General features: G+C 49.0%; 1 protein-coding gene across 3 annotated transcripts in view; it reads right to left on the bottom strand.

The window, feature by feature from the left end:
- The window catches only part of LPIN2 (lipin 2), a 75,998-nt gene continuing 48,594 nt past the window's right edge, over positions 1-27,404 (bottom strand). For all 3 annotated transcript variants that reach the window (XM_065932518.1, XM_065932519.1, XM_065932520.1), the window contains 18 exons: positions 24,457-24,552; positions 22,434-22,735; positions 19,061-19,168; positions 18,296-18,419; positions 17,236-17,563; positions 15,160-15,259; positions 12,294-12,481; positions 10,527-10,620; positions 10,078-10,147; positions 9,364-9,453; positions 8,375-8,457; positions 7,224-7,368; positions 6,054-6,202; positions 5,291-5,377; positions 4,380-4,532; positions 3,981-4,095; positions 3,314-3,417; positions 1-2,976 (listed from right to left, as the gene is read on the bottom strand). In XM_065932518.1, the coding sequence (XP_065788590.1) occupies positions 2,832-2,976; positions 3,314-3,417; positions 3,981-4,095; positions 4,380-4,532; positions 5,291-5,377; positions 6,054-6,202; positions 7,224-7,368; positions 8,375-8,457; positions 9,364-9,453; positions 10,078-10,147; positions 10,527-10,620; positions 12,294-12,481; positions 15,160-15,259; positions 17,236-17,563; positions 18,296-18,419; positions 19,061-19,168; positions 22,434-22,735; positions 24,457-24,552 (2,481 nt within the window). In that variant the 3' untranslated portion in view covers positions 1-2,831. The remainder of the gene's footprint in view (positions 2,977-3,313; positions 3,418-3,980; positions 4,096-4,379; positions 4,533-5,290; positions 5,378-6,053; positions 6,203-7,223; positions 7,369-8,374; positions 8,458-9,363; positions 9,454-10,077; positions 10,148-10,526; positions 10,621-12,293; positions 12,482-15,159; positions 15,260-17,235; positions 17,564-18,295; positions 18,420-19,060; positions 19,169-22,433; positions 22,736-24,456; positions 24,553-27,404) is intronic.

Consider the following 27,404-nt stretch of genomic DNA (forward strand, 5'->3'; position numbering starts at 1 on the left):
TTGAGTTCACGTTTGTTTATTGTTGTAACATTTTGTTTTGAACATCAAACACTGCACCAAAATATGAGCCATTTATCTTCAGACACTTATCTTTGCCATAAAGTACTGATGTTGACAATTTCTGACAACTCAAGAAACATATTAGTGGTACTGCTGTGTCTAATAATCAAATGTCATCATAGACCGAATGTAATGATTAAAATAAAAGAGCAACATTTCCCCTTCCTCTTCCTTTTCTTACCTTTAAAACAAACCCAAAAAAGTAGTTTTCACCTGGAAAGAGCACTTACTTTAAACCAAAACTCAAATTTTTCACTGGTTTCATTATACCCAGCATTCTCTAAAGCGGGAAAACAAGGCTTCCCAGAGTTAAGTATTGATGATACTCGAAAAGATGACAAAATCCCCTGGGACAGTCTGTTTTCACCAACCTGCAGACAACTCAAGTCCGCTCTTGGCCTATTCCTTTGGGTCTGGCCGGTACCTCTGAGGACACACTCCATCTGCAGGGCCATGTGCAGTCGGGGGTACGAACACTTCTGGCTCCGGTGGGTGGCTATCACTCCTGGATTGTCAGCAGCTTTTATCTCACATGCTAGAAGTTTTTTCCTTTTTCCAGCTGAAAACTAGGCAATGTCTTACAGCACAGCAGATGTGGTCCTCACATGCAGGGCCGAGCCTGCCCGCTCTGGGCCCTCGAGCATGCTTCCTGAGCCCCGCAGAGACGCAGATGTGGACACCACAGCCGCACGAGCTTCCGCGCACAGACACCGAGGCAGCTGTACAGTTGGGTGGGATGCAGTCGGGAGGGACGGAAAGAGGGAAGGGGCCACAGCCATTCCACTGGTGGAGAGAGTGACCCAGAGGCGGCTCCTTGAGATGTCGCCCGCCCCCGAGGGCAGCGAGCGGCCACTGCTCCTCCTCAGCTCTCCTCCTGAGGTCTGTGTACAAACACACCGAGGGCATCTCTCTTTCACAGAAAGAACAAATGTCATTTGTACCAAATGGCAATGGATTTTCAGCACAAACAATACTTTTGTGACACTCGAGTGATAGTCATCATCTACGTTCAGCAAGAGAGGCTCCTTTAAATGAGGAACACTCAGGTTGATCAGCTTGTGTTACCCAGCGGACCGGTGACACCCGCCGATCAACGTGCAAGGACAGGAAGACACTCTAGCGCTGACGGACACCGGGCGGAGGGGTCGGCCGCCCCAGTGCAGGTTCCCAGTCGTGACCCTAAGATGCCCCCATCCCGAGAGGAGAGCTCATCAAGGAGGAGAAGCTGTCTCATGAGAGACTCCTTAAAGGACAACCAATGAAGGACGACAGGAAGGTATGTGTCAAGCTTTTCCGTACCGCACACGCACACACAAGCCTATGCGGCTCCAGGGAAGGGCCTGCACCCAGCACAGGGCCAGGCCGCCCCCAGCAGCCATGAGATGAAGGAATCACGGGCGACTAGGACGTCACTAACGGGGCAGAACCTCACACGATGAACACAACCCAGCTTCCTGACCTGCTGTCCGTGAACAGGTCTTTAAACGATGCATCCTTGAACCGTTTGCGGTGGGAAGGTTTGCCCTGGGGGAAGCATGTCTGGTTTCTCTGGGAACACGGCTTCCGGGCTCTGCCTCCAACATGGCTCAATGGAGTCCGGGACCTTCAACCCTCCACTCTGGAGAGCAGCCACCCCCACTTCTCCAGTTCAAGATGAACAGTACTGTGGTGGAGCAAACTGAAAACCAGCAGGGAAAGCAAGAGGCGGACCCGAAGCCACGGTGGGGGGAGGGGTGAGCACCGCTCTGCAGTATTTCACTATCACCCCGCTCTCCCCCGACTCTGGAACCTGCTCACTGCTTTCTCACCCAACGCGGGGCTGCATGAGGTCACCACTGGTCCCGAGGGCCTCCTCGCCAACAGTTCGCTTGATTTTAAGCCCGAGGGGGCTGTCCGCACCAGCTCACCTCTGCAGGCTCGTGCTCACAGCCCTGGAGGGGCGTGTGGATGGGACCCTTCCTGAGTGGCTTGCTCAGTTGCAGGCAGGGGGAGGGGCAACAGACCCCTTCCCGGGGCCTGGCACAAGCACACGTCTGCATATCTAGGCCTCCCTGAGAACCGAGTTTCCCTGCTGACTGACTCCTGCTGCCAGGACCACTCTCACGACATCACACATCCTACAAGACCCGTGCCTTCCGGTGGGTCCAAGACACAACAGTTCAAGTCCCTGCCGAGGAACGGTCAGGGTGAGGAGGCGATGGTCCTTCCTTCCCCTGAAGCCCCAGGTGCCAGAGCCAGCATCCTTCTTCCGTGGAGTAAGAGATGGAGGGAGGAGCCCGTGGGAGAAGTGAGCGGGCGTTTCAGACATCATCAATAACTGGACCCTGATTCCCTACAAGCAAGCCCTCCTCTCAGAGAGAGAAACACTCTCAACTGCCCAGTGGAAATTAGAACACTTTACTTTGTACGTTTGGTCCACTCTTAGCTTCTCTTTTCTTCTTCTTAAATTATGCAATTAAAGGAGCACCCAGCACGCAACTCGACACAGAGCATGTGGGAGGCCAGGCCGGTGACTGGAGCCCGGGCCTCGGGCCTGAGCCCCTCGCTGAGCCGGCCGCCGGCACCACACGGCAGCCCCGGGTCCGGGAGGGCACGGGCGGGGGTGCGTCCGGCCCCGGCAGCTCCCCAGCCCATTCCTGCCGGCGCCCGGCGGGCAGCGCGCCGTCCCACACCTGTGGCCGGGAGGGTCCCCGCATCCTCTGTCCAGCAGAAGGCCGGTCGCCTCCCCTGCTGTGGGGGCTGCGATCCAGCCCCCCGCCAGGGGTGCCACCTCAGACCAGGTCCTCCAGGTCCACCTCGGGGATCGGCTCTCGCCAGTAGCAGAAGGAGCTGAACTCCGGGCATGGGAAGGCGGAATTCTGTTCCTTGTTGAGAAGCGGGAACACGTGTTCCACGAGCTCGCTGAGCCTGTGGTACCTGGGAGTGGGGAGGACACATACTGTGACTCAGCACCGGACCCGAGACTATGAGATGGCAGGCCGTGAAGCCAGAAAGGAAGGGTCCCAGACTGGTGCCCTCCTTCCCAGGGGTCCACCTCCCTCCTCAGAGTCTAGGCTCCCCAGCCACCCCCAACAGCGGCTGCAGAGGGGGCACAGCCCGGCAGAGGTGGGGGATGCCCCAGCAGAGGGGAGCATGCTCCGGCAGAAGGGGTGGACAGAGCCTGGCAGAGCGAAGGCTTCCAAGGGCGGGCACGGCTCTGACACCTGGCCCCCGGCTGCATGGCGCCAGGGCTGAGAAGTGGGAATGCACTTACGAGGACTTGTTTCCTTTGGTCCTTTCTTGTATCAGCTCGCCCTTGGGGTTCACGGTGAAGATCCTGCAGTCTGGGACACCCACTTGTCTGTAAGCATAGACGTCCTGCCGCAGGAAACAGAGCAGGGTGGTTACTGAGAAGTTCTCAGGCCCCCTGTGAGCCAGAAGCACTGCATCACAGGAAGCGGCGAATGGAGAACACGTGGAGTTGGGGCAGCCGCCACCCAGGCTGAGCTTTATAGACTGACACTGCCTAAAGAGGGAGGCCAACGCACACTGCAGGGGGTGTTTGGGAAGCCAGAGAACGTGGGTGCCAAGGAGACTCCAGGCCCCAGAGTAGGAGAGGGGAAGCATTCGTGGCTGGGGGTTGGGGGAGAGGCAGTGCTCAAGCCATGGATCTGGGGGGCGAATCTAAGGCTCAGCTTAGAATTCACAGAAATGGAACCGAAGCCCCTGGTCACAGATGGGCATCCCAGGGCAGGTCCCCGCCCCAGTACCTCCCTGCTGCAGGAGGAATCACGCAGATGAAGTGAGCACCCACCCAGCACAGCAGACCTCACTGCACCCACACACCTGGGGTGAAGACTATGGCCCGCCTACACCCTAAAGCACCGTCCTGTGCACGCTTCCCACGGTGCCCGCATGTGCAGCCCGGAGCAGACACCTACATTTGGGCGGTTCCCAAAGGCAGCGTAGAAGGGCTGCTGAGCTGGGGCAAAGAGATTCTTGATGTCGGTCAGACACTCAATCTTGAACTTCTCCGGCTTCTTTTCTATTACTTCCCTAGGAGAAAGATAGAAGTATCACCACCGAATCCAAAATGGCAGTTTTCCCTGGTATGTGGTCTGAAAACCCACAACTATCCATTTTGCTAAATCCTTTGTAACTGGTATCTTTCTCCATCTCTGCCAGCCTGACTTTTCTCAGCTATGTCTGACACAGACCAGGTGAGCAGTGTGTAAGTTAGAGTAACATGGAACTCAGACCCAGAAGCTCTGTAATAGATACAGTCCAGCCGGGCCCTGGCCCCCACAGGTACACACGCATACACACACATGCACACACACCTGTGGAAGGCAGAAAACAGGCTGCTGGGGGACAGCATGAGGGGGCCGCGGGGCAGGATGGTGCCCTTGTCGTTGACCCAGTGCAGGTAGCCGCGGGTCATGTCGGCCATGCCGATGGCGCGGGCTGAGCAGTACAGGAACTTGTAGCCATTCCTGGAAGAGAACGCGTCCTGTTTAGCCCGTGTGCTTCAGCTAAAGGGGGAGAAATGCATTTTTTCTTTTTAAAGGTCCCAATAAAGTTCCTCTCACCTCCCATGAAAGTCAAATTCCTAAATTTAACACAAGCATCATCAGGATTATAAAGATCTCACCACTCCATGAAAAACACCATGGAGGAGATGTGATTAGGGATTATGTTAAGGTGTCATATAATAATATATCTACAGAAGCCAATTATAAAGCAGACAAAAAACTAGGGGCTGTCTTTATTGGGACGTTCTCAAACTCTGTTTAAGACACTGTAGTTCTGAAGATTGATTTAACTCGGATGTATTAGGATTCCCACAAAGGCCACAGCACTATGTTCTCATAAAAGGTATGATGGAGATGCAGAAAACCACCTGGCAGATTGATTCCCCCATGCACGCATTTATTACCCACTTCAAGAAATACAATTAAAAGTACTAACAAAAATTGCAAATGATTAAACTACAGCTACAAACCCAAGTACAGCTGAAACTACTGACACAGGCAGTGCCTACAACTCGCAGCCCTGTGCAAGAACAAGGTGTAACCCGCCAGGCACACGGCTCCTGCCCCACGGGTGGTGGCTCACACTTTCTCTTGCGGGAGGCTCCAGTAAGGAGTGAGAAGGGAGACTGAGAAAGCTGGATCACAAACAAGATTTCCTGGGACTACTTCTACAGGTCCAGCAAAATCCCAGCTCACTGGCCACAGGGTCAGGCACCTACTCGTTGATGGAATGGTAGAGCTTCGCGATACCCTGGTGCGTCCAGTCTTTGCCCAGCTGCGGAAGAATCTGTCCCAGAGCGTCAGACCTGAGAGGGTGGAAACAGGAGGAGATGTCAGGAACCAAGCACGTAGAGCCGAGTGTTTGCCCGTTACTGAAACACCAGCTTCTGTAACAGCAGCCACTGGGGGCAGGGAAGGGGCCTGGGGGCTGGTGACAGCCCACAAGGCAGTTTCCTTGGTCTGTGTGTGCACAAGCCAAGGACATCACCCAGGAGCTTCTGAGAGCATCACCAGACCCAAGGGGCCAGCCCTTCACTCTCAGGGCATTTACAACCACACGGCCTCCTCTTCTCTAACTGCAACAGCTTCTATCTTTTCCTCCCCACGCCAGAATTTGGAGACCGAATAATTAAATCTTTCCAAGAGTTATTATTATTATGGTCATTTGGCTGCGCCACAAGGCTTGCGGGATCCTAGTTCCCCAACCAGGGACTGAATGAATCTGGGCCCTCACTGGTGAAAGTGCTGAGTCCTAACTTGGCTGCCAGGGGAATTCCCCAAATGTTTTGCCCTTATGTTTGTATGGCCCCACCCACCTCCTCCATCCATAGAATGATTCTGTGGGGACTGCACTCAGGACCTCTCAGTGCATGTAGTTTAAAAAGCCCTCCTGACGGTGGCTGGTCACTCAGGTGAGGGAGCCCCTGGCCCCCTGCACACTGCGCTGGGCCCTCCTCTTGCCACCCCAGGGCTCCCGCTTACTTGGTTATCGTCCCGTCAATGTCAGAAATGATGACTTTGTCGTTCCAGTTCCACAGGTAAATGGTCCCGGCACAGCGGCAGGTGCCTTGATACTGGGTTGTGATACTAAACACGACATCGTTTGGGCCATCTTGGAGGTTCAGTTTCGCCTTTCATAAAAAGTGTAAGAATCAGCAAAATTAGAGCTTTGAAAATTAAAGGTACATCACTTTGATAGAATTACATGCAACAATTAAGTCACACTTTCCAAGAAAATGTGGTCAGAGAAACTGCTTAAGATACAATGTTTCAGAATGGGGCACACATGTACACCAGCTGCTGATTCACGTCGATATATGGCAAAAGCCACCACAATATTGAAAAGTAATTAGCCTCCAATTAAAATTAATTTTAAAAAGATACAAGGTTACATGAGAAACGATCCTAATCTCTAAAATATATAAATGTGTGTGAACAGACATGGACAGAAATACATGAACAAATTAACTGTTTATTAAAAAAAAAAAAGCAAGGAAAAGCAACAGAAAACAGTTTTGGAACAGAATCAACACTCTCCAGACTGCCAGTAGCATTTCAAGACCCAACTCTGGGAGGATGGATCGGGGCTGCACCTGGGGCTCGGGGACTGGGCTGAGGAACCTCGGCCTGAACTGTGTATAAGCTGCTCAAGGGCCCTTCTGAACCCTGCTTCCCGGTCCCCTCCCCGCCACCCGGGACGTCCTGTGTACCAGAGATCCTTCCCCTTGGGGCACAGCAGGACCAATTCATACTGAAAATGGGTTAAGGTGAGCAAGTGGGAAATTGACAGGAAGGGGGAGACTGCATCCAGGTAGATGTCATTTCCCTTTGGCTGTGGCTCCTACGAGACAGCGTGGGGCCCAGAGCCAGTCTGGACGTGTCAGACTCAGGCTGAAAACACAGGTGCCCTGGTTCACTCCCAGACAGGGAAGTAGGACGGCTAGGGATGAAGGAGGGGAAAGTGCATCCCAGGGAACCCTGGGGGTCCCGGGGTGGGGCTGCCACTCTCCTGAACACATGTGAGCATTTACATGGCCACACACTGGGCCGCATGTGAGGCGTGGGGCTGGGCCGACAGAAAGGGAGGCTCGTCAAGGCGACCAGTTACTAAGGCTCATGAGACTGGACCCACCCACACCACACGCAACTCACGATCTGGTCTGAGGACAGACGAAGAGACTTCTTATAGGAGGTTGTGCCACTATGGCTTGGGGGTTCTGTGGGGGCGGAGTCCACCTTGATGGACTCTTCCAGTTCCTGGGACCCTTCGTCACTTGATGAGTCATCCTCGGCCGACCTATCAAACACAGTCTGTTACTGGAGAGGCTGAGGGGCGTCTACAGATAACAGCTTTTCATTCAGGATCCCGAAGAGACAGAGAAGTCCCAGATCCACCCAGGAGGAGCCAGACCCAGGGTCCACGTTGCATGATCCACCTCCTCCACGACCTGCCAGGGTCACTCTCCTCCTCCCTTCTTGACCGGCCAGGGTCACTCTCCTGCTATGACTGGCTGTTTTCTGCTAGAACCAGTGAATGCTACTAGGTCTGCTGATTCCTGTTGCAAGGGCTATGTATGTTTTAAAAGGTACAAGTTATAGAAAGTAACACTTACAGTGATTTAAGAGACTAACAAGAAATATTTTACACAATTCTTTAAAAAGAAAAGGGTAAAGAACAGGAAAATGAACCCAAGAGTCAGGGATGGGAAGAGAACAAAAGATGTGATAGAGGAAGGAACACAGTGGCAGAAACAAGAATGGGTGCATTGTGATCCGTCCCCTCAGGCAACCAGTTCATGTGTCCAGGGCAGACTCCTCCCAAGAAACGAAAGGGACCCGTACCCATCTCTGAGGTCCTGTCATGTCTCCTGCTGTGCCTGCCAGCCAGGGAGCAGGGCCCCAGGCACTGCACATCTTATGATTCCCCAAGACCTGCTTCCCAGAGGCCTGCATGTCAGGGGTACCTGTTTTCACGGCTCCAGAGCAGGAGCACGGTGCTTAGGAAGCAGCAATGAGCATCCTGACTCTAAGCTGATGATACATATATATAGACATAAATATATTTTTGGTCACACCACATGGTTCGGCTTGTTGGACCTAGTTTCCTGACCAAGGGTCGAACTCAGAGCCCCAGCAGTGAGTCTTGAGTTCTGACCACTGGATCACCAGGGAATTCCCTAAGCTGATGATATTTTTCAAGAAAAGCAGAAGTTATCTGTTAACTGAGCGGCACAATGAAGTCAGTGACTGTCCAATGAACAAAACATTTCTGACTAAGAATTACACAAATCTGCCAAAGTCACCTGCCACTGGCCGGCTCCTTCGTGCTTGACGGCCGGTCACTGGGCGGTGGGACCTCCACTTTCCCTTCCTTGGCCTCTGGCAGCTGCAACGACAGGATGACAGTGATGATGAGCAGCTCTCGCCCTACTGACGGAGCAAAAAGCCATCAGCAGCTCCCTCCAGGAATCAGCAAAAGCACTGTCTGAATCCACAAATTAAAAACGCTTAAGAAACAGACTTCCTCTAGTTTGAGCCAAAAGGACAGAAACCTGAGAGAGAAGTCATACGCTGTGTGTGCGAAAAGTTGCTGCCACCAAGCCAGGGGTGAGGGCTGTGACAGGGCATCAGCTCAGCCACGCAGCATATCACCTGGCCACACCCACGAGGCCCCCTTCTCCTGGGGGCGGACGTGACGTCACGGCGCAGCTCCACCCCTCACCAGCCCCTGTGCTCTCGGGCCTCTCCTGGAGGCGGACGTGACGTCACGGCGCAGCTCCACCCCTCACCAGCCCCGCGCCCGCGGTCTCGTGCTCCGGCCTCTCCCGGGGGTGGACGTGACGCCACGGCGCAGCTCCACCCCTCACCAGCCCTGCGCCTGCGGTCTTGTGCTCTGTGCTCTCTGTGCTCGGGCCTCTCCAGGGGGCGGACGTGACGTCACGGCGCAGCTCCACCCCTCACCAGCCCCTGTGCTCTCGGGCCTCTCCTGGGGGCGGACGTGACGTCACGGTGCAGCTCCACCCCTCACCAGCCCCGCGCCCGCGGTCTCGTGCTCGGGCCTCCTGCCGGTACACAGGAATCCACATCCTGGCACCGCTGGGCGGCACTGAAGGTGACGGGTGATGCACGCGAAGCGCCAGTATCTGACCTGCACAAGTAGCTGTTCACACACGGTGCCGACTATTGTGAAAGAGCATCATGGAGCCCAAAGGGGACTTCCCTGTGCTTGGCAAAAAGGGTTTCTGGATAAATGAAAGAGTCATTCTTCTCAGCCCACTTCCAGCTCGGTTACCTGCTTGGTTATGCTCTCCCTCTTACGCCAGAACCACCAGCGGCCAGATTTCTTTGGCATCTTATCTTTGACCCAGGACTCAACTGTGGCCTGAAAACAATGAACGCAGGTTAGCCCAGCATCTTGGTCACAGGGCACTCGACCCCTCTACCCTCAACCAGAGGACGGTGACGATGCCTCCACCCGCAGGCGTCCCCTCTCGTGGCTGTTCCCTGCTGTCAGGCCAGGTGGTCTGGCCCCTCTTAGGGGCTGGCAGGTGGGCTGCTCTCCCTTCTCTGCCTTCTCGAGTTATTAGGACCAACCGATGATGTCACCTTGGTGCACAGATTCCAAGCTTCAGCGTCTACGTAACAGGCTCATTAGCCATAAGCGGAAGGAACCCCACTGCCGCCATGCTTCGGGGTCCATGTCACCTTCTTCTTACTGCTCCTTTACATATTAATGGGAGGAAATGTTTTTATCCTGTATTTAACTAACAGTTAGTGAAACCTCTCAACCTTGACACACAATCAGAAACTGGTATAAATATCTAGCAAAAATGACAGATATGGCAGTCGAGCCGATTTCCTGGGTTTCTGGGCATGAGATGATTTGAGTGATGGTATTAAATACTTTATAATATTAAGTAAAACGGAACAGCACCCAGTTCAGAGACATGCACACACGGATTCTCAAAGCGCTGTGTGCTGCAGACATTTCTGGGGAGCAACTCACCTTGGGCAGGCTCTTCTGGAAGACCTGAAGGCTGAGGACCATGGGGGCCGCCAACGCCCAGCTGTAGTAACTGAGAGAGCAAACCCAGGCACAACCGTCAGAGAGAGCAGAGGGCGGGAGAGGACGCAGAAATGCCAATAACAAAGTCCTTATTCTTTCCAGTGAAGACGTGATCAGCTCAGTGTCTTGCCACATAAGCAATCTTTGCTTCGAGCCAAACTTCTCCAAGCAGGGAAGTAGCACAACGTGTAAAACAGAGCAGCATTTCAAGCCTCACTTGAAAATAAAGCTGAAGCTTCTTCAGCTTCACTCCAAAGTAGCTGCCCATGTATATGAAATGGGCATAGTGCGAAAGAGTATAATACTTAAAAACTACGTAGCACTTAGGGAAAGAAAAACCTGCAAGAATATTTAACAATTACAAACAATGAAAAGGCAAGAGTATTTACCGGTTATATATCCGTATCACAAGGTTGGGATTGTCTATGAGTCCAGGGTTTTCTGCGAATTCATGGTACGTAATGATGTGTTCCATAAATTTCTCTGTAAGGTAACAATTATCCATCTGGTTAGAGATTACATGAATAAACATCCACATGAGCTTATTACAATACTCCCTTCACACTCAGACAACAGGATCAAAACAGTACTTCAAAACAAACAAAAAAACCCAACAACTATCTTTTCTATGAGAATCAACAACAAATGGTAGATGTTTGTGGGTTTTTTTTTTCCTGGACAAGAAAAAAAACACTTCTTTTCTACTCCCCCTCTTCTACCACTCTTCCCATAGTAGTGAAAAATCAAAACCAAAAACCAACCAACCAAACAAACAAAAAAACAGGAGAAAGGGATAAGCTAGGGACTTTGAGGCAAATAGATCACAGATGTGAGAGGGAGGGAGACATGAAGGCCTGGGTTCACACACACTCAACTCCATAACCAGCGAAAACTGCTGAGCTTCATTCTCATAAGCAGGTGTGAAACCCTTGACCGGCGGGCAACTTCTAACAGCATAAGTGGAGAATGTTTGTGGGGTCTTACAGCTACACAAGTGCAGCTACATGAGAAAACCACCCAAGTATTTTATAGTGCTTGGAGGGAGAAGCCAAACACAGCAGGATTTGGCTGAGGGTCTCTCAAAAAGAAACAAATCCCGAGTTCCTGCAGAACAAACGAGGGTCAAGCGTGACTTTCTGTCCCCTGTTCCCAGAGGCTATCCTCTAATTCAGAGAAAACTCTAACAACAGGAAACTGTCGCTGGGATTGTTCCTCCTGGTCATCTACGTACTATTTGCTTGCCATTTCTGCCTCCCCCAGTAACAAATGCTACCTAAGTTAATGGTCTTTTAAGCATAAGTTTTATAGTTTTACATAAATTGTATGTCCCCTCCTCCACCCTATTTTTTAAACGGAGGGCTTAAGAGGATTCTAACGTGACCTAATTTTGTCCCTAGAAGGAACCACTGGCCATAACACACTCAGTTTCTTGCAAAAAGTAAACAGAAGTAAGAGATGGAAAAGTGATCACCCCACAACCCCAAGAAGAGGAGGATTTAGGGAGTTCCAGCCGAGAGGCCCAGGGCAACCCAGCCTGCCACACACACAAGACAAAAGATGACGTTAGTCAGAAAATCTTTCCTTAGAGGAAAATCCATCAAGGGCCACCAGCCAAAGTGAGAAAACATGAAGAGTTCAGTTTACAAAAGGAGGTAAGGCCAGAAAGGCCGAAGAACTGGCTGCAACAGTCGGACACACAGGTGCTCAAGTCCCGCAGGGTTGTTGGAACCAGCCCTGCTAAGCAAGCCCCTTTCTCATGAGCAACTGACTCTCCAGGGCCAAGCCTCAGACAGAGTAGCCCCTTCTACTTTTGCCAGAAAGACCGACCATTTCGCTCAGCAGACAGCTTTGGCAATGTGAGGCCCTCCTCTCATGCTCAGACTAGGGGCTGCCAGGTCCCAGACCGACAATTATTCCAGCAACTTCACAGGAGAGAAGGCGGCTGGGGCTGAGCTGACCCTGGCCCCCCAGTACATGGGGCTGCCTGAGAACCGGCCCCCAGGCCCAGAGCCCTCCCACCCACCAACACGCGGGGTCACCCCAACACGAGGCACCTAAATGAGGGGCGGAGGCAGACCCCGCCACCTCCATGAGAGCCCAGGGCGGCGTTCCCGGCACGGCTCCCCCACCCAGGGCGGACGGGGCTGCCCGCCTACCTTTGGAGATCTCTCCGTTCTCGCTGAGGCCGCCGCAGAGCGACAGGGTGACGTCGGGCAGGTCCATGGCGGAGTCCGAGAGGCACTCGGTGCCGCTGTCGGCCGCCGCGCTGCCCACCGACTGGGGGGACTGGGAGCCGGACAGCGTGTCGGACTCGGGCCACTGCCGGGAGCCGGGCTCCGACTCGCTGTGGGGAGAAAGGCACCGGCCGTCACACCCCTGCCGTGAGCCCCACGGCCAAGCTCGGGGCTCCCTCCCGTGGAGGCGGCGTTGCTCAGGCAGCGTTCAGACTCCTAGCCTAGACGACGCCGACACAACCCAACAGCACCGCTGAGGAGTTAACTCAACACAGTCACCGCGCACACACCACTCAGCCATGCGGGCCTCTCAGGGATGGCCTTTCTGACTTAAACGAAGGGGATGAAGAGTTACAAGCGTTTATTTACATGACAAAAATGACAGGGCAAGAAAAACCCGATGTCTGGAAACCTTCTGATCTTAACTTCCTACAGACGGCTGTGGTACTATACTCAACTCGTAGAAAATTGCTGTAGTCCCAGGTTATATTATTGTTAAAAACAAGGCTTTTCTAAATTCATTTGTTACTTCATGAAAACAAAACAAAGAAATTAACCAAGTAAAAATTCTCAGGAGGCTGGACATATCTCAAGAAAACAGTGCACCAAGAAACCAGAAATAAACTGTTCCTACAAACTGGTGAGCCCCAGAACCAAAGTCGAGGTTACTCAATGTTCTCAGTTTTCTAAACAAGGCGTGGAAGCCAAGTTTTAGAAGCTGATCCTAAAGGAAACTTTTCGTAATGGAGCATAAATTTGAGAGAAAAAGCACGGGGAAATGACACCTTACATCTCTTAGTCACGTTTCCTGCTCTACACCTTTTGGACGGATACTTAATGTCACTGAAATACGCCTAGAATTATTAAATTCTTTTATTTTTTTAAAAGCTAGCATATAAATGCGTGTCATCTCATGAAGTTACATGATCTTTAGAAAAAAATCTGAAATTTGAGCAGCAGGTGGCAGCAGAGTACAGACAAGGCCTAAAGAGAAAGCAGCTTCAAACACGACCATGTTTTGCACTTGAGCCTCTGAAGAGAAAATTCTGGTGTTTGGGACTGAGTGATGCACACCCATAACACAGTTTTGAGATTAATCGCATCAACAGAATGTGCTGCTAACTGGAGATGGTGAAAAAGCCAAGGCCACCTAAGCAGCAAACCCCGTTGCTGTGCTGGGCCCCAGCAAGGCTGACCTCGGGGTGAAACACAAGTACCACGTCCTCACCCTCCCGGGCACACGGGTGGTCCCCTGCAGTCAGGTGTAGCCATGTGATCAGACAACTGTGCTGTCCCTGTGGACAGAAGGCGTGTGCTGCCTCCTTCCCAAGCCGGGCCCCTGAAAACTGGGCCCCCAACGGCCCTCCCCTTTCCCTGTCGAGGCCCCACGGGGACGGCGGAGCCTTAGGACGGGAGGGGCTGGTGCTCCAGAGCCCCCATGTGCAAGGCCCCCATCAACACTAGCACATGAGCAAGAAATGAACTGCAGCCATCAAGCCACTGAGGTCGTGAGTTTTATCAGATAAAGCATCTGGTGTGACCTTAACCGACGCCCCTGCTGAATACATGGAGGCTGTTCAACAACGGGCCGCTAGAACCACCAGACTGTGTGCTTCAGGGTCAAGTTCAGCTCCAGTTACAAACACTAGCTCTTCAGTCAGGGTGCCGGTGACCACGATGATAAAATGAATGCCTGTGAGCATTCCAACAGCCTCACTGTCTTGCTTCCAGAAACAATCACTCATGATGTGAGCAGCTATGGGCCCAGATGGTCAGGCTACAACCGCACAGGTGGCCCCAGTGCAGCAGTCAGGCTTCCCGTGTTTTAAAAAAGAAAACTAAATGTCTTATATTTGTCCCAAGGTAAACAAATTATTAAGAACCAGGAAGTCAGAAACAAAGAGGTAATGTCAAGATAGCTTACGTTTTAACTTTCTAAATGAAAAAACAACAACAACAACAACACCAGTTTCAGTTCTCTCCCCTTAAAAACCCAATTACTACTCCAAACAAAGGGGAGAAAGTTAGGAGGGCGTTTTAAGGATCCTACAAAAATATCTGTAAATATTAAGTATCCTCACATCAATCCTGTCTTTCTATTTTAAATAAAACCTTCAGATATGCTTTTCAATAATTTATTTAAAAGTGTTTAATTATGTGTGACTATGGCTCAGTGTATTCAAGCCATGAGAACATGGGGAAAAGTAAACACTGTTCTTTGTGATCACAGAATATTATTTAATAAAATGGAATTTCTCCAAGAATGGAAATGGCCTTGGGAAAACTGCCCAAGTCTATCACTGCTAAAATTTTGGTGTTATTCCAAGCGGGGAGTCACAGAGGAGGAAGGGATGGTTTGGAAAGGAGGAAGGGAAGTCTGGAAAGGCCCTGTAAGGGGCCCCACCAGATCCAGGCCTGAGTAAGCGAGGCCTCACTGAAGAGTGGAGGCCTGCTTTATAAAGTGTCTCTGACTAAAGATATACCACCTTTAAACACATAATAAAGGAAACAATGCTAATGAACAGGAAGAGCTAATCTGATGTTACATCCACGTTACGCCCTTACTACATGAGCTTGACGGGAGCACCTTCTCACTGTACTGAACATTTCTTCATAAACAGGTAAAAGACAACATAGGCACAATTTCTGGATTTTCTATTTCCAAAATCTGAAGCAAGGATTCAACTTAGCTGAAGGATACTAGCCCCTCGCTCCTTTTTCTAATGCTTTGCTCTGGAAACATCTAGAACATTTCAGAGTTGCCAACTGTGCAGTATAAACCCACTACCTTTTGGGGAAATAGAGAGCTGCAACTTCAGGTTCCAGCGCCTTCAGGTCGTCCAGGTAAATATCATCAGGCCCCTGGTGTTGGCTTCTCTTATGGACACCTGGTTTTTGTAAGAAAAACACATCAGAGATGAGAACCTGATTACTTTTCATTTACAACTGCAAGAAAACAAAGGTTTGCAGACAATAAAACCAACCACGGCCGGAACTGCGGTGTACTTTTAAAGGCATCATCTAACCTTTCCGCACTGCTGTTTCTCACCCATCCAGGTGAGAGAGACTAGCACTCCTGATGGCTGTCCAATAAACAGGGGCTGAGTCTCACGTTCTTTCACCTTCTCTCATGTGAATCCTGGGCCCTAAGTCATTCACACCTGACAGTATGGTTTCTCTTTAAACATGAACGTGCACGAGTGTTCAGCTGCTTAGCGGTGTCCGACTCTTTGCGATCCCATGGACTACTGCATACCAGGCTTACCTTTCCTTCACTATCTCCCCCAAAGTTTGCTCAAACTCACGTCCATTCAATAGGTGATGCTACCTAACCATTTCATTCTCTGATGCCCCCTTCTTCTTTTGCCCTCAATCATTCCCAGCACATTAGGGTCTTTTCCAATGAGTTAGCTCTTCATATTAAGTGGTCAAAGTATTCGAGCTACAGCTTCAGCATCGATCCTTCCAATAAATATTCAGAGTCAATTTCCTTTAGGATTGACTGGTTTGATCTCCTTGCAGTCCAAGGGACTCTCAAGAGTCTTCTCCAGCACCACAGTTCGAAAGCATCCATTTTTCGACACTGAGCTTTCTTTATGGTACAACTCCCACATCCCTACATGACTACTGGAAAAACTATAACCTCGACAAGACGGCCCTTTGTCAGCAAAGTAATCTCTCTGCTTTTTAATATGCTGTCTAGGTTTGTCATAGTTTTTCTTCCAAGGAGTAGCATCTTTTAATTTTGTGGCTGCAGTCACCATCCACAGTGATTCTGGAGCCTAAGAAAATAAAATACTACTGCTTCCACTTTTTCCCCATCTATTTGCCATGAAGTGATGGGACCAGATGCCATGATCTTAGTTTTCTGAAGGTTGAATTTTAAGCCATTTTTTTCACTCTCCTCTTTTACCCTCATCAAGAGGCTCTTTAGTTCCTCTTCGCTTTTTGCCATTAGAGCGGTATCATCTGCATACCTGAGATTGTTGATATTTCTCCCAACAATCTTGATTCCAGCTTGTGCTTCATCCAGACCGGCATTTTGCATGATGTACTCTTCACAGAAGTTAAATAAGCAGGGTGACAATATACAGCCTTGTTGTACTCTTCCAAATTTTGAACCAGTCAGTTGTTCCATGTTAGATTCTGTTGCTTCTTGATCTCCACACAGGTTTCTCAGGAGGCAGATGAGGTGGTCTGGTATTCCCATCCCTTTAAGAACTTTCTAATTTGTTGTGATCTACACAGTCAAAGGCTTTAGCATGGCCAATAAAGCAGAAGTAGATTTTTTTCTGGAATTCCCTTGCATGGATGTTGGCAATTTGATCTCTGGGTCCTCTGCCTTTTCTAAAATCCAGCTTGTACATCTGGAAGTTCTTGGTTCACATACTTCTGAAGCCTGGCTTCCTTGGTGGCTCAGATGGTAAAGAATCTGCCTGCAATGCAGGAGGCCTGGGTTCAAACACTGGGTCAGGGGAATGTCCTGAAAAAGGGAATGGCAACCCACTCCAATATTCTTGCCTGAAGAATCCCAAGGACAGAGTAGCCTGGTGGGCCACAGTCCATGGGGCCACAAAGAGTCGGAAGTGACTGAGAAACTAACACTTAAAGGGATTAATTTTACTCCTTATTTGACTTTAATACCTCCATAATTTTTTCAGAGAATGCTTCTCAGCAGCCATGGCCGGGAGAGAGAGGAGGTCAGAGTTGGCACCATGGGGAAGCCACACTAACCACAGCCCCACCCCACCCTGATGTGGCAGGTCCCAGTTGGGAGGAGAGGGCCCCGTGTATCACCTGAAACCCTGAAATAATTTAATACCTAGAACCAGAGCTGCTGAGGTCAAATCAAAGTCCCGATTACCTCTCTTCTTGGAGGGTGAGTCGATCTTAGCAGCTGGTCGAGCTTCCGAGGGCGCCTCCACGAAGGGGGGTGAGGGAGGCAGGCGGGGGGCATCCAACCCCGTGGGGGGCTCCCGAGGGCTGGCTGCCGAGGCTGCTCCGCCATGCTGCTTCCCTGGGGCTCGCGGCTTGGGCTTCACGATGGTGCAGACCGTCTCCCCCATGGAAGCGTCCTTCTCGACCTCACTCAGGAGGCTGTCCTCGCTGGGGATCACCCGAAAGTGGGTGTTTTCTGATGGCGTGATCATCGCTGTCCTGGGGTGATACTCAGACCGCTCCCGTTTGCTGACCTGAAATGCACATTGTTTCAACGTTAAACTGCTGTTGAGGGTGTCTGTTAACTGTTTCCTAACCTGGATACTGGTGCATGTGTTAATTTTATTTATAACTAGCACACAACCACTAAGCACATAATTTTGTATGTGTAAAACAGTGCATAATTAAATAGTGGGAAAAAACTATTAATTGCATTTTGTTCACTGTTATGACACTTACAAATGCATTATAATTGTTCTACTATAAAGATCTAAGCACTGGAGAAGACGGGACACGTGAACATTTCAGATGACAGAGGGAGAACACTTGATCACTCCAGGGAATTGAGGCCTGCCTGCACTATACCTCAAGGCCCTGTCACAAAAACGTAAAAAGCAAAATGTGTATTTTCAAAACACTACACGGTCTGAACATTTTTTTTTTCCTCTCAAGAAAAGCATCGTTCCAATTTTTTCTTCTTTCACTAAGAGCTGACAAAAAAGCTTTCATAATTGATTGCCTATTTAAACTTTCAGTGGAAGTTTTACTTTCCTTTAGGTACTTTAAAATTTTTTCTGATTAAAATGTTAAATTAACCGTCAACATTATTTACTACACTACTGGATTCCTTCTGTTGTGAACAGCATGAACGTTATAGATGGTGTTAACGTGGCTTCACTCATGTGACCGCATGAGGGCGCCATCCCCCTTTCACTCCCGTCACTGGTGCAAAAACCGCCCTCCACCTGCAGCAGGGAACCCTCTACCTTGGTGGACTCCGGGAACCCGCCCCAGGTCCACTCCATGTGGGACTCGGATCTGAGCAGGCTCCCGGCGGGCTTCACTTCCAGCTCTGAGTCACTTTTAGGACAGGCCACTGGGGGGTAGGGGCTGCAAACACGGGACAAAGAAATGTGATGATATTAAAGTTGGGAATTTCGGTCTTGCTGAGCTGAACAGAGGAAAAGAAATACAGAGAAATAGAAGTCTGAACATGTCAATTTCACCTGCAGATACAAAACGGCTACTTTTTCCACTTGAGTTCTTTAATAGTAATAAAAACAATGCCAACTAGCATTTATTGTGGACTTGCCGGGTCCTCAATAATATAATTATCCCACTTGATTCTCACGAGAAATCAATGAGAAAGGTAATTTCATAGGAGAGGAAATGCATGGAAAGATGGGAAAGTTAACATAATACAGAGAGAAACTGGATTTGAACACAAGTGTGACTGCATGTTTCTTCAAGGTATTACCCAGTTACATAGTAAGCAGTTCACACCAACAAGAATTGTAGAGGGTCAGAGTCTATGCTGATTGAACAGGTCCATACTGGCCAGCCCTGAGAATAAGTCAGATCAAGTTTAGGAACAAGGTAATTACTGAGGGGGAAGGTCCATACTTATGTGGAAAGCACATCTTAATTCCTCTTCTGCATGAAAAACATGGACGCATCAACATGTAGAGTAACAGAAAAGCTACTCAGCTTATCTTTCCTGTAAGAAATGAAACCATCTCCAGAACACTTACTTGTCTAAAGGGGACCAGTCTCCATCAGACAAGGGGTAGTGGTCTCCGGAATGGAAGAGCAGGGGCTCCTTATGTTCTTCTTCCTTTAAGGAAGCATTTGAAGATCTTCTGTGAAAGGAAAAAAAAAAAATCACAGAGACAGAACAATGTCACTCACACCAGGTTTATAATATCCCCCAATTATGACACACTGTCTAAATGATACAAAAGAAGAAAGTCAAATGAACAATTAATAACTAAGTCTCTTAAAAGGGAAATCCATGCACTGAGGAGCCTGGCAGTCTACAGTCCGTGGCATTCAAAGAGGCAGACGTGACTGAGCCACTGACACGACCTTCCACGAAGGAGAAAGGGGTTCACTGCTGCCACCTACTGGACACGACTGCAATCACCATTCAACGGTGGGATAACAGGAGGGACAGAAAAGATGTGATTAAAAACTCTTTTACATCTGGTAGGGTTGCTTGACTCAGAGGCTACAAGAAGCAAACTAAGGCTTTATTGTATATTGCATCCAATCCTTACAAATCTGAAGCAGTAAAATCCTACCTTAGGTATTACTTAATCAAGGACCTAGAGGAGTTCAGTAACTTGCCCAAAGTAAAAAAGCTAGTAAGTAGTTGGATTCAAAGCAAGCAAGCCTGTGTTCTTTCCACTACACTGTCCTGCATGTTACAGAAAATGGAAGCAAGCAGACAGCTGAAGACAAAGCTACGGCTTAAAAATTCAAAAATACAGGAAAAAAAACTCTTAAAAACCCGGAACTTATTTTCAGTCTGAGAACTTTCTCTAAGTTAGAATCTGCAGGATTCTAGGGACGTGAGGAAGATGGCACAAAAGTATGACAGATGCTTTTAAAATTCATTCTCAGACCTTGGAACTGTAGAAGACTGAGCTACTGCTAATAAGGTTTGAATTAATTTACCCTTTGGTTTTCCTGATTTGCAGAGTTAACAGAACTAACTTGCCACATAACCTTGAAAACACCCCTCAGAAGCACTGAGGGTATTAGTTTTTCATCTTTAGTTAGAAATTTGTCCCTTGTCCTATGTGCTTGACAAGAGTCACTGTGAGATCTGTGTGGTGTATCATGTTGAGAGCACTGCAAATATAGAAAAACTCCGAAAAGTTCAAACACTAAATATGATACAAACTCAAGAGCTCCTTATAGAAACTTTAATGTCCTACCAGGACAGACATGAGAATATCTATCACTTAATTTGCTAGATGAAAAATACAGATAGAAATCATTTTATTAATTTGTATTATCTCTTCTCTTCTTTACATCTTAATTCAATATGCTCTGCTTTACCACCAACTCTGATACGTAACTGCATTTCCTAATTCAGGTTTTCCTAACCCTCATCTCTTTTGTCTCAGAAAGACTGAGCTCTGGCAAACCACCTCATTTAAGAGGAAACATACAAATACATGTAAAAGGCTGATATCCAGTTAAAAGTACTGCATTTGTTAAAAGAGGAGATTGCAATGGTAAAAGCAGAAAGGGAAATCATTTGCTATGAAAAGTCCTTATCTGCCAAATTTGAAAGGGTAGTACAGCCTGGCCTATTACTAGTCACATATTTGAAAGAGGTTTGAAAAGAACAACATAAATGCCATGGAAATTGTTTTCTTAAAACGTATCTTTGGAATATATTTCACCACAGTATAAAAGATGGGGTTTCCCAGGTGGCTCAGACAGTAAAGAATCTGCCTGCAATGTTGGAGACCTGGGTTCAACCCCTGAGTCAGGAAGATCCCCTGGAAAAGGGAATGGCTACCCCCTTCAGTATCCTGGCTTAGAGAACTCCATGGACAGAGGAGCCTGGTGGGTTACAGTCCGTGGGGTCGCAAAGAATAGGATACGACTAAGTGACTCACACACACACACACACACACACACACACACAGGGTCGCAAAGAGTAGGACACAACGAAGACAACTAAGCGACTATCACACAGACACATGGGGTGTGAAGAGTAGGACACGACTAAACCACACACACACACACACACACACACACAGTAAACCAAGAAACAGCAAAGCAGACTAGATCTAATAAAATATTGAGAGAGAGAAAGAGACCAGGCACCATTAAGAATTTACAAGCCCTGGAAGGCAGGACATGTCTTCTCTGGGCAGATCTGGACAAAAATAGGACTCATTAGCTCACATCCATCAGAGTGATGGAAAAAGCTGCTGATGCTGAGGTTCCCTTTAGTCCTATGATTCACGAAAACCTGCCGAGCATGTTCAAAATGCACACGTACCCAAGGACAGGGAGCCAGGAGGCTGACCGTGAGGGGCTAACTAAGCCTGTGGTGCGGGGATGTAAGGGAGGGTACTGACAAGAGCGTGAGGAAGAGGAGCGCTGACTCAATGCTGAAACGCAGCACAAACATCTACATCAACCCTCAACAGCAGAGGATCTGCGGATGGACAGATGGCCTAATCTGGTCAGGGTGGCGGGGGAGGTCCAGCTGAAGTTTGCCGATAGTATGCCTGGAGCACTTCAGGCTTCACAGAGGACCCCCAACATCACGGCTCCAAGTTCAGCTTTACGGTATAAAACAATTACTTTTCTCATTCAAAAGCCAAGAGAGGTTCCAAGATGTTTACAACTATTGATTCAATGAACTGTACACTTAGATCCATGAGTATTACTGTATGTAAATACACCCCAGTTTCTAAAGCACAGGGATAAAAACCAACAGAAAGTCAAAGTCAGTGGCCTGAATCATCTACATGGATAAATCAGAGGGACTAAATGAGCTTTCGTCTATTCAGCTGGCAGCACGTATGTAAGAGATAAGGGGCTGCCAATGACCAGGGCCGAAGTTCACCGCTGACACCAGCTGACCCTTGCCCTCAGCTGAGGGTCAGTCAGTCCATCTCAGTGTGACTAATGATCAAGTTTGCTTCTGGAATCAGGACACACCCCATAAAAGACCTCTCTTGACAGGGCAGAAGGGGGCTGGTCAGTGTCCGTTTCGTGCAGCAGAATGAGGGGGAGGGGAGGGGGGAAGGAGACCCTCATCCCTGCAGACTGACACGGGCGTCCTCTGAGGCTAGAGATGGTCAGGAGGGAAGCAGGGCCTCTAGCCCCTGCACTCAGCTCCCACACGGACCCTGCAAGCCTGTCTGCCCTGGTGGATGGAGAGCAGAGATGCCTTTCTGACGGCGTGGTTGTAGTCCTACACTGTGGTCTCTGCTGGGTGTTGTAAGCGTCTCCATTGCACATCTGCCCTGGAGACGGTACACAGCAACACCCGCATGAAAACCCTCCTCCTTCCCAGAGCCAGCTGTGTCCAGGTGCATGGTTTTCAGGGCAGACTCACACATGGACATCTTTCCTTCTGTCCCTCCCACCTACCTTGCCGACTGGGCCCCCTTGTCATCGTCGGAGCTCAGGTCCACACCCATGGTGTCCTCGGCAGGGGGTGACACGGCCTGCTCCTCCTTCTTAATGTCCTGTTTACATTTCTTCCTTCTTCGTTTTTTCTTTTTCACAGAACTGGGGGTGAAGACTGTCTCTGCTTCCAGGATGTGGGCAACATCCGAACTCTGAGGAGGTCTTTCATTTCCACCTGGTTTCACCAAATGGCTGTCAATGTCTGTAAAGAACTGATCTTCAGTAGGGATTGGTGAGGTGGCCAGGTAAGCAGGGAGCTTCTCCTTAAAGAGAACATGAGAAAGAAGAGTCTGACAAACCCTATGGTGAATCAAAACAGCAGTGACTCTGGCTGAGCCAAACCTCATGGTGGTACAAAGAACACCGACCTAGTTCCCAAAGGTGAGAAAGTCACACTGACCACCACCTGCCTATGTTTCCACTCCCTGCACAGCTGAGCCTTAGCGCGTGTGGGTCCATGTGGCTGAACACAGTGGAGGAAGGACATGCCGGGTCAGCACAGGGCACGTGGAAGCTCAGCCAGAGCAGATTCACTGCTTGGGGGTGGGGGCGGGTGAGCTGAATGTGCATCAGCACGAGAAAGATTCGAGAAACGAACGTCCATGCCACGGACTATCATGCAGTGATGGAAAGGACGAAGCTCGATCTAGAACTTCTGACTCAGCAGGGATGTTGATAACAACAGTGGGAGAAACAAAAGGTCAGTAAGTGGAAGCCAGAGGGATTCTGGTAATGTTTATCCCTCTTTAAACCGTGAGCCGCTGGAAAAGTGGGGCTTCTCTTCACGGTCTGTGTGGAGAGTAATGATTCTAGTGTTGTTGGATGAACTGCAATTTGTAATTTTTAAAGAAAAGCACATTATGCTAAAGAAAATCTGACCAATTGGGTCTTATGCAGAATAGGAAAAAAAGGCTGGAAAGCTGACACTCTGCTGAGCAGTTTTAAATGGAATCATGAGAAGTGACGTGTGAAGCAGGCAGCAGACTTTCAGCACCCAGTCCTTTCACTGCCAGATTTACAGGGAGCCTTGTCAGCGTGACAGGTTACATCAGAGATGTTCATTCTTGTGATAACTCACTGCTTCTTTCTGCCTTTCGTCTGTGTCTCTGATATGGAAAATTTTTCTCCAGGGCAAGTAAATGCAAATAAGACAACATGAAAACAAGTAATTAAGATACTAGGAGAAACACTGGTCTGGTAGGTTCCCCTTCATAATCACTGGTTCCTGCTGCCTTTCATACCAGTACTGACGCTGCCGGCTTCCAGCCCCGAGTGAACAATGATGAACAATCTCATTCCTTTGGGAATTTATGGCATCAAGCTAGCAGTTCATCTTCACAGCCAAAAAAAAGTAGCGTGTATCCTTAATAACTTGAAGCTATTGTTTTTGCTCTGAGATTTTATTCTCCACAATGAAAGATTTAATGATGCCCCCTAAGAAGTTGTTAAAAGATCCACTTTAAATCAATCAGGAACATTCACATCAGTGGATACCAAGGGAAGGGGGTCAGTTGCGCTCTCGCTGAAAGAGGCCAAACATGCAACAATCACACATAAAGGGCAGAGGCCAATTAATTAAATCTCCCCAGAACATAATAAACTAAAGCACCTCACTATCAAGGATCAGGATGTAATGTCCCCAGTGGAAACCTCAAACGTGTTTCCAAGTTTAAAGGTCGTGTGTCCACACGCAGAGGCAGACTGCTGTGCATCTGTGATGACTCACGAGGAGCTGAGCGTGTTCAGGCCAAGGTGTGAACTGTGCAGGCACCACTTGAGAAAGTCCCCAGACGCTCACAGTGGGGGCCGCGCCAGGGCCTTCGCACATGGGCAGCCTGGACCTCAGGGCTGGAGGCGGGGGGAGTTCCTCCTGCTCCAGCTCCCTTATGACAGCCCAGTTCTTCAACCCAAAGTGAAAGCTCACCTAGCCAGCAGTGACCAGCCACGAGTATGAGGTGAACGTGGCCCGCCCCCCAGGACTTACATACTCCTCTTCTGTTTCCTCGACAAAGAAAGCTTCCCCGTTGTCGCCCAACTTCATGTGGAGATCCACAGCGTCGCCATTGATCTCTATGTCAATCTAGGAGTAGACACAGTGAGGCTGAGCGATGAGCGTCCATCCTCCCAGCTCAACAAAGCCCAGACTCCAGGCTCTCAGGCCGAGCTTAATCCTGAGGCTCCCAGAGAGATCCTCCACTCCCTGCCCCACCTCACTCCCTCCCCACGTCCTACCCCTACGACACCACAGACGGAGAGAAAAGGCTTGATCACCTATTTTCATAACAAATTTAAAGTTTATTTTTCCAAATGTCATAAAATGGGGGAAGTATAACTGTCAGCACACACTTGAGTCCCTCTGGAGATCACCGATTTTTTTTTGGAAGGAAAGCTATCACCAACCTAGACAACATAGTAAAAGGCAGAGACATTACTTTGCTAACAAAGGTCCGTCCAGTCCAGGATACGGTTTTTCCAGTAGTCATGCATGGATGTGAGAGTTGGACTATAAAGAAAGCTGAGCACCAAAGAATTGATGCATTTGAACTGCGGTGTTGGAGAAGACTCTTAAGAGTCCCTTGGACAGCAAGGAGATCCAACCAGTCCATCCTAAAGGAAATCAGTCCTGAATATTCATTGGAAGGACTGATGCTGAAGCTCCAATACTTTGACCACCTGATGCAAAGAACTGACTTATTAGAAAACACCCTGATGCTGGGAAAGACTGAAGGCGGGAGGAGAAGGGGACAACAGAGGATGAGATGGTTGGATGGCATCACCAACTCAATGGACATGAGTTTGCATAAGCTCCAGGAGTTGGTGATGGACAAGGAAGCCTGGCATGCTGCAGTCTATGGGGTTGCAAAGAGCCGAATATGACTGAGTGACTGACCTGAACTGGAGGTCACAGCACTGCCAGGCCTCCCGTGAGAGACTTGGGTCAGCACGAACCTCAGCTCCCACACTGTGCTGACCATGTGACTACAGGAAGCACATACTTCACCACCAGCCCCTCCGTCATAGTCACCCCGTCATCTTGCGGTAAACACAGGGAGGGGCTCGAGGCCTGCCTCGGATACTGAAATCCACACACGCCCAAGGTGCTTTCAGAGGAAAGGGAGCCATCCTTGCACAGAACCCACACACACCTTCCCACGTACTCTACGTCATCTCTAGACTACTTCTAATACGTAGCACAACATAAATGCTATGTGAACACTTGCCAGTGCATAGCAAATGGAAGTTTTGCTTTTGGGAACTTTCTGGAAACATTTTTCCCAAGTATTTTTGATCTATGATTGGTTGAAACCTTGGATGCAGAACCTGTGGATACAAAGGGGCAACTGGACAGAAATAGCAGAGGCCCGTCATGACCACGGGCTCATCACGTCGCCTCTTCAGAGCCTGTCAGTAACCAGTCCCAGCACATCTGTCCCTCAGTTCAGCCACAGGTGGCAAAGTGTGTGGCTGTGCTGCCTCCTGGTCTCCCAGTGACAAACCCAGCGGACACCTTATAAAATGCACACCGGAAAGAGGACACTGGCCAGGACCAAAGTTCAGTTAAAGAAACAAACAGTCCCAGTGCTGACAGAGAAGCCAAAATGGACACCAGCAGTTACAGAAGAAACAGCCAGGCATGCAAACAAGAGACTCAGAACGTGCAGCCAGAGGAATCTGGAGGCAAGTTTATCCCAGAACCGAGGGAAGGGGCTGAGACAAAGGATGCAGATGAAGAGTAAGGGACACAGGCAAAACCCTCAGGCAAAAGCAACTCCCCGAGATGCCTCAGGACATGGCAATTCCAAAGGATCAAAAGTTGGAAGCTGAGGCAGATTCAGAAAGGAGTAGGGCAAGCTGCTAAGACAATGAGAAGACACTTATTCCACAGTGCAAGTGTTACGTCAAGAAGGCAAGAGCTGTTCAAACCACTCCTGTTGAGAGTTTTGTGGAGAAATAAGACACTTAATTCTCGTTATTTCTCATGTTTTGAACTGCAGTGCACTAAGTACTATTTGATTATTTTTCATTTGCCTGTACATTTATAACACAGTAAGAGTTGTGGCAAGTTTTGACCAAAGCTTATGAGGTCATGAAAGAACCCTAACTTCCCTCACTGACTAAATTTCCTTTTGCAGGGTTTCAGCTTGCCCATTTTCACTGTCTGTATTACTATGCAAAGTGAGGAGTGTTTATATAAATGAAATACTGCCATATTATTTAAAAATAATGCAGTTATTTATCTGCAGATTCTGAATAAATACTTACAAATATTTTACAATAATAAATACTGACTTTCAAAACTCTTACCAATAACTTGTGAACCCTGGCTTTAGACTGTTCGGGAACATACAGACAAACACACAAAGGCATCATATAGATGTAGGCTGGAACAATCTATGACCCCAGTGTCCTTAGCTCTGCACGGCCCTCGTGGTGCGAACAGCTGCACGGGCCACTGCCTGTTTCCACTGAGGACCAGTGATCCCTTCTGACCACAGCTGAGCCTGGCTCACCTTCCAGCTCCATCTTCCCAGGAGTAACCAAATGATGGGATAAGCAACATCATATTAAACAATACTAGTTGATGTATGCTGTCAATGCTTGTTATAAAAATCCCATGTATGAATAACATAACTGTGTTTAAGGGAAGAAGAAAACGAACCTAAATAACTGTGGAGAACAGTATGCAGACTATAGAATTCTAGGTTTAAAGGCAAAAAAAACCCCACCATGAACAGATACTGTACTGCAGTTATTGATTTCTTTTTAGTCATAGAGATGTGGGCTCACAATCCTGAAACCCCTTTATGTGTATTCTAGGACTGAACAAACATGTTGCTTATTGTGGATAATGAAAAACATGGTGCTCACTGTCAAAGACGCTGCAATGAGATGAGCTCTGAGGCGCCAGGTTGGAACAGGGGGGATGCTGCA

This window comes from Muntiacus reevesi, chromosome 4 (assembly GCF_963930625.1).
Source record: "Muntiacus reevesi chromosome 4, mMunRee1.1, whole genome shotgun sequence".
NCBI classification, from domain to species: Eukaryota; Metazoa; Chordata; class Mammalia; order Artiodactyla; family Cervidae; genus Muntiacus; species Muntiacus reevesi.